Below are 7,675 nucleotides of genomic sequence, written 5' to 3' on the forward strand. Positions count from 1 at the left end.
CGGCTCTCAGGTTGCACTGCTGCTGCCTCATACTTTGCCCTGAGAAAACATTCACATATCTCCACACCTGGGAGGGAGGGGCCAGAGGGGACAGGTGTGTGAAGGTGAGAACGAGGACTGTGGAGTTCTCAGGAAATCTCTAACTAACAGGTAGAACAGGAGAGAACGGGACATGGTGTGTTGACTCCCAAAGATTCAATAGTCAATAATCAACATGGCTGACGGCGAGGAACTGGTCTGAGGCCTGAAGTAGATTATTTACAGTTCACTCCATGTTCACCTTCTGACCATCAGTCATTACATTATCACCTGAGGACTCGTCCGACCACACCCTTCTTTGAACTGAAACTTCATTTTGATCTGAACTACACACCTGTTGTTTCTGACTTACAGGTTGGAACGTTGTCACGGTGATGTCTGTCTGGACAGACAGGTATATAAACACCTGGCCACGTCCTCCAGACCACCTCTCTAAGAGCTTCTGTCTTTAGTGTGAGGATGTGATTGATAAGTTCGATCATTGATAACTGACTAATGAATGAAGAGCTTCATTAGATCAACATCCTTCAGTCCTTTTATTATTTATTATTAAATATTATCAGTCATCAGCACTTTCATGTGTGTGTGCATGTGTGATAAACCACACAAACATCCAACTCTCATTCATTTTTTTAATTACATCATATTAAAAAAAGTGCTGCTTGGTAAAAACCATAACATCTTTAAATCCTTAAATTCAAAATAATGAAAAAAAGACAAAAATAATTTATGATACAAGAAAAATATTTACATAAAATATTTATTTTACAAAATCTGTACAATAATAAAAAACAGAGCCCGACTGCAGCCAGGTGGAGGTAGGTTTGATGATGCTGAGAAAAAGAAGCTGCTGTCTGGTTAAAACCTCAGGAAACAAAGAGCAAGAAGAAGAAGAAGAATTAACCAGACAGCAACACAAACAAGGAAACAGAGTCCTGAACTGAATGCATTTCAAGGCAGAGCAGGTTTTTACCATTAAACACCTCCATGTCATTATTCCTACCAACCACGATGTGTTCAAGTACACTCAGACTGTAGAGGAAGAACACGTTTCTTTAAGACATTTGACACAAACAAACCTTGTGTTGTATGTTCATTTCATTATAAAACAGTATATTAATGGAACCATTGGTGGATAATAATATTCAGAATAAAATCCATTAAACATCCAACTTCAGATCCAGCCCAAAGATATTCACCTGAAGATGACCTCTGACCTCCAACATCATCACTGTTACATCATGTGTTCACATCTAAGACGGTCGATTCTGAACAGGGGTATGCTGGTCAGAGTCAGTGGCCCTCATTAATTTCACACGGTTCAGATGTCGTCGTCGTCAACATTATCATCGTCATCATCATGTGAACAGAGACAGGGTGAGGGCCACTGACTAACATCTGTCATGTTTCGGTAATGTCCACTGGATAATGGTCGTCTGGGAATTTAATTGTTTTAAGTAATTCAAAATGGCCGCTTTGCTCAACGACATGTCACAGTATCACTGCTGCAACTTCCCCCACCCAGAGCCTGGAAATAAAACAGAGGTTCCTGTCTGACTGCGAGTCCGGCTCAGTCCAGTTCTCCTTCCAGCTCAGTCCCTCAGAACCTGAAGGCTGGTTACCAAGGCGACTCGTCACGGACAAACACTTGAACACAGAGGTAAGAGAGAGCTGAGGTGAACTGAGCTGTGAACAATATCCAACCTGATCAATACAGTATCATCAATAACACATGAACCTGAGCTGGACACACACTGACGAACATTCACCTGAACCTGAAACACCTGGCAGAGAGGAGGGATTACTGGTTGCTATGGCTACAAGACATCCTGAAAACACAATATTCAAGTTTCATTCAGCTGCTGAGGCTTCCAGGTATTTGACCCACCAAGTCCTGGAGACCTGGTCCTGTCAGTGTGTGTCCAGCCAAACACCCGCTCTCTCCGTCCTCATCTCCTCCACATCTGTCCTCTTCTCCTTGTCTCCTCTGCTCTAACAGTCAGCAGTCGGCCTGAGAATGATGAGTGTGATGTGTTTGAGTCCGGTTCGGACTCCTCGTTACCAAGTATTTAAAATGTCAAACGTTGTGCGTTCTTTTCAGCATGACACGCCCATCCCTCTGTCTCTGTACAAGCATAAGCACATACACACACACAGTGGTCCATTAGCTGTGCAGCTGCTCCAGCCGGGCCTTCAGCTCCTCCTGCCTGGCTTTCAGTCTGTCCCTCTTGGTCTGCAGCCTGTGTCCCTCGTCCTCCAGGCTGTAGATGCAGTCTCTGGCCTTCTTCAGGATCACCACCTTCGACGCCTTGTCGTTGTGCGACAGCTCCGGCACGTTGTCTCGCAGGCGCATGAAGCAGTTCTTCAGCTCGTTGCGTCGCTGCCGCTCCATTACGTTGTGAGTCCGGCGTCGCTCCTCCTCATCCTCCGTCTCTGTCGAGTTCCTAGACGAGTGGTGGTGGTGGTACCGTGACGAGGACGAGGAAGAGGAGGAGGAGGATGAGCTGCGAGAGGAGTGGTGGAAGCGTGAGGAGCCGTCGCTCCCTCTCGAGCGCTTGTTGGATGAGGAGGAAGGAGGCGGCGAGGCGGGACAGGGAGCAGCGTAGTTGTGTTGCAGCTGGATCTCGATGTGGTGGCGCTGAAGAGCCCGCTGCTCCTCTTCATGTTTCTGCTGACGGACAGACAAGTCAGCCAATGGGGTCAGAGGGGAGGGACTGGAGGGACAGCGGACGACTGTCACCACGTCGATCTCTTCTTCTGTGGTGGGAGAAAGGAAAGATGGTTAGAGAGGTTCATGACTTCTAACCTTTCCCCTGTGAAGGTGTGACAACCTTCAGACGAGCACAAACAAGTGTAGACACAACACACACACCGATGTAAACATCCAGACGTGTGCAGAAGCTCAGAGTCATGTGTTAATTACAATTAAACCTTTAAACCATCATTAGACTGAAAACATTCATAAATCATTTTGATAATATTACAATATTTAATGTATATAATAATAATTATTATTTTTATTAATATTATTATTGTTATTATTATTATTATTGTTGTTGTTAATTATAATAATAATTATTGTTAATATTCACAAACTGAGATAAAGATACAACCTGACATTAAAACATGAACACAGACGGTTCAATACTCACTTCCTCTGGTTCAGAGTCACATGACTCATTACTGTTAATGGATGAAGCTGCTACTCTCGCTGAACATGAGTCACACACACAAACAGTCAATTATCTCCCTTAAAACCTCTCATCTACTCATGTCAGTCAGCAGCTGAAGCCCCACCCACACCTCATACAGGTAGATTACAGGTGAGCAGTGAGAGGGTGAGGACTGTTGACACTGATAAGCTGCACAATAACAAGCAGGACTGAGACTAAAGTCTGATCCTGGATCAGAGCCACAGACTTACAGAGACGACCTCTGAACCCACCTGAGTCACTGGAGGAGTAGGTGGACAGCTCGCCGCCTGTTGACCCGTAGTCTGACGTGGCCTCGCTGGTCTCCTGGGTGTCCATCAGGTTCTGGCAGTCCAGTGTGGATCCGGCGATCTCCTCGAAGATGCTGGTGTCGATGTCAGACAGCAGGGGGCTGGAGCCGAGCACCGAGGACACCAGCTTCTCCTCCAGACTCTTGTCCGCCGTCAGACACTGCCACAGACAGTCCTCGCCGCTCTCCTCCAGGGGGGGGCAGGGCTGGCTGGGCTCGCCCTCCTTCTCTGCGGCGGTGGAGTGGAAGAAGTCGCAGTTCCAGTTCAGCTGCATGTCGTGGTCCTCCAGCAGGATGTCCGACACATAGCTCAGCTGGTCCTCCTTGGACAGAGGCTTGCTGCTGCCCAGTCCGGCCTTCATGGGGGGGGACTGGGGGGGTGTCGGCAGCGACTGGAGGTCCTTCATCAAACTCTGGCAGAACTCATCATCAAAGAGCAGCGGCTCCGAGTAAAGCCAATCTTGCGACTGAGCAAAGCTTTGCAACATGTTTGATTGTAGAATCTGGAACAACAATAAAAACCAGGACACACAGAGGTCAGAGTTCGTGGAGCTGAGAGTTTAAATCCAGAGGGGCAGCCGCTGTTGGACCAGGTCAGTCCCAGCAGCAGCACGTGTAGCAGTGAAAGTCTAAACCAGTTTCTCCACACTGACACCCGACCACAGCATGCCACCTTTTAACTGTGTTTACATCACTGTAGCCCCGCCCCGCTGCTCCCCCCCACCCCGGGTGTGTGTGTGTGTGTGTGTTGGGGGGGGGCATCACCCCCTGCCCATGACATCAGAAGAACAGCTGGGAGACAGAAACTTTACACCTCTTTCCACAATTTACATATTTCCTTATGAGAAAGTGAATGAAAGCAGCGGCTGCTGAAACAGAAGAGGGAGTTTCCCTCTTTCTATGTTACTGTGTCTGTTGCTCAACAGTTCAACACTTCAGATCTACATAACTTCTCCACAGACAGTAAAACACTGCTCAGCACTTATCACTTAAAATACCCCGGTCAGGGCGCGCAGCTTCTGCCTCTATTACAAACATACAAATATATTAAATTATAAAATGCGTCGGGACTAGTTTTTACTTCCACAGCTGAAGGTGGACAGTAGAGCTGGGCCTGTACAGTGAGAAACTCCTATAATATTCCTATGGGTTGTTACGGTATGTGTGTGTGTATGTGAGTGTGAGAGAGAGAGAGAGAGTGTGTGTGTGTGTGTGTGTGTGAGTGTGAGAGAGAGAGTGAGTGTGTGTGTGTGCGTGTGTGTGTGTGTGTGTGTGTATAGCGGGCTGTGCCGGAGAACAAAGCCGTCGTGTGTGCGGTGCAGACAGGCTGTCTTTCTTCACCACCACGGCCTCTAACCTGAGCCTACCTTAAATGCAGTCCAGTAAAAATAAGTAATTAATGTGTTAATGATGACGTCTCCCCGCTCAACACTGACCGACTGTTAATGCTGATTAACGGACGCCTTTCACTCACTCTACCGGAGACTGAGCACAGCTGGTGCGGAACTGGAGACTGACTGGAGCATTAAAAGAAATACTACTTTCTGAATGATATCTTGAACGCAGCCTCGCTGACGCTTCAGCCTCTGCCGTTAGGTCCCGCGGACTCTCCAGACTCCGTTTAACAAACGGACATTTTAACCTGATTCACAACAGCGACTAAAATCCTCCATTAGGCTCCAAACACTCAACGATTCTGTGTAGAAGAAACATTCCGTTCAACAGAGACGCTGAAAAGGGGAACACGCTGCGGGGGCCATTTAAAACCGGCATGGGCTGAGGGACGCCGGGAGTCCACGTGAGACCGGTACTCTCTCTGTGACCCACGTCAACGGACATGAAACGTTCACTTACAAAGAATAAACGTCCAGGAGCTCCGTTAACTCCCGGTGAGGTAACCTCAACGTGTCAGTTTACTTAGCTAACATTAGCTAACCGCAGTCCGGGCGCGTGCAGCTGCCTTACCTTTAACGGTCCTGACAGAAGACGACGGTTCACAGTGAAGATCAGAACCAGAGAAACGGCACAAATATCCTGTAACGTCCACAGAGCGTCAAACTACAGTAACGTGTCTTTGTGTGAAGTCTGAGTCACAGCACGGCAGCATGGTGTTGATCCGCGGTCTCCTCCTTTACCAGACACAGTAGGTGTGGCCGGCGGGGTCTCACGGATCATATACCTCTGAGACTCACCCGGTGTCCTTCCGCCACAAAAAATCGCGCCAAAACGTAAAAACCCACAACAGGTGGTTAAAGACATTCAAACCATCGCCTGTAAAACCAGCGTCGGTCGACGTGTCGATCGAGTCCGAGCGGAAAAAAGCGAGTCGACTGCGACTCTGGGTAATTTTAGATTGAAGTTGGGTCTATGTTGACTTCTCGGCGGAGTGATACTCTGCGGGCCGGGATTCCAGGAAAATGGTGGCGGGTAAAAAGTTGGGACAGAAACACACGTGGATCGTGAGGAGAAGCCGGGTGTCTTACTGCCTGTCTCACTGCCTGTCTCACTGCTTGCCTGTTAGTCCGCCTCGGGGCGGCAGTTCAAACCGAGAGAAAGGAAGACACATTCAAACCTTAATTTTTATCTTAACCAGTTCATGAAAAGAATCGAGAGGGGCGGTGACTCATGGCAGAGACCGTCAGAGGGACGATGGTCTGAGTGATCCGGGTCTGCAGTACTGTGACAGAGAGACAGGCAGATGCTTTCAGAGCCACGTTGTCCTCTGGTCTTGCAGAGTATTTCACCATCCGTCCACCCGCCCCTCCCACTCCCTCTACTACTACTATCACTTCACTACTACAACCTCTGTCCTCAACTGTCATCTCATCCTCGTGTTTACTGAGCTTTACTGAGCTGCACTAAGGCACCATAAACATCGCAAACAGCTGCTTTTATACACTTCCGGTTACACAGGCTGCTCAACACGTACATTTGATATGTTTTTATGCGACACACAGATTTATTTAAACTATATTTTGTGCGCAACTTTCAAAAATTTAATTGGTGATTTTTCAAACTAAAAAACAAATTAATAACATTTAAAAAATCATCATGGACAGTAACACAGATAAAACACAAAATAACAAAATGCTTAAAAGACAAACAATGTGTAAAAAGATGAAAGGACTCTGCATCGGGATGAATGAACTTAGAAGCCGCAGTCCTCCCTCCCTCCCTCCCTCCCCCTCTCTCTCCTCCTCCTCCCTCCTCCCATGTCTTCTGGTGCTCTGCACGTTATATAACGGACAGGGATATGCTGATACACGTGCAGACACGTCGGCCAATCAGAGTGCGAGTCAGCCTCGGTTCACGTGAGTTCTCAGCAAACCCCAAAGAGTGTTGTAAGAGGAGGGGCTCAGTATCATACCGAGTACACTCATTTATACCGAGCTATTTAAACACATCACGGCTGTTATACGACATGGGGGGGGGGGGCGTCATCTGAGAGTTAACACTGTTTATAAAAACACGTTATTATTTTAATCTATCCATGGTACAATAATAATCTCTGCATGAAGACTGGTCTACAGACATGAGGCGGGAACATGGAGCTGTATTACAGGTTCACCTATAAACAAACTGCTCCTCTGAGTTTATTGTTGTTGATGCTTCAGGAATAATCACAGCCTCACATGGAAACTGTTTATCTGACTGTAACCTCAATGTCTCCACAGCAGCTCCATCCCACAGGGAACAGACCGACGGTCAACCTGCTGCTCCACATTCAGAGTCTGCAGCAGCTGATGAGGAGGAACATTTTGTTTCAGTGAACACTGGAGGACAAGTGGGTTAATGTGCCACCTACAGGCCGACTGGCAGACTGACTGAGTGGCCTGGATCCAGCACTGACCCAGCTGCTGGGTGGCCCGGTGACTCACTGGTTTAAATTCTGACTCACCTCAAACACATCTGTATGATTTTAACTGTTAAATTCAGTGCAGAAAAATCAGCTGAGTGTCAGTACGTGTTCAAATTCTCATTAACACCTTCAGAACCAGTTCAGAACCAGTTCAGAACCAGTTTAGAACCAGTTCAGAACCAGCAATTAGAAGAGAAGGAGTTTTTAGAGAAATCAGATTTTTGTTTTTATTGTTTCGCTCTTCGCTGAGTTTCCACAGTAAAACGTCCTGCAGCT

General features: G+C 47.3%; 1 protein-coding gene across 1 annotated transcript; it reads right to left on the reverse strand.

The window, feature by feature from the left end:
- Positions 1-783: 783 nt before the first annotated feature.
- On the reverse strand, positions 784-5,710 carry LOC111238287 (transcriptional regulator Myc-2-like). Its single transcript, XM_022767716.1, has 3 exons — positions 5,506-5,710; positions 3,485-4,043; positions 784-2,796 (listed from the first exon to the last, which is right to left on the reverse strand). Exons 2-3 carry the CDS (start codon positions 4,026-4,028, stop codon positions 2,204-2,206), a joined length of 1,137 nt encoding a protein of 378 aa, XP_022623437.1. The 5' UTR covers positions 4,029-4,043; positions 5,506-5,710; the 3' UTR covers positions 784-2,203.
- Positions 5,711-7,675: the final 1,965 nt, after the last annotated feature.

The sequence above is a fragment of the Seriola dumerili genome, unplaced genomic scaffold, assembly GCF_002260705.1.
Source record: "Seriola dumerili isolate Sdu_G_001 unplaced genomic scaffold, Sdu_1.0 BDQW01001254.1, whole genome shotgun sequence".
Lineage (NCBI taxonomy): Eukaryota > Metazoa > Chordata > Actinopteri > Carangiformes > Carangidae > Seriola > Seriola dumerili.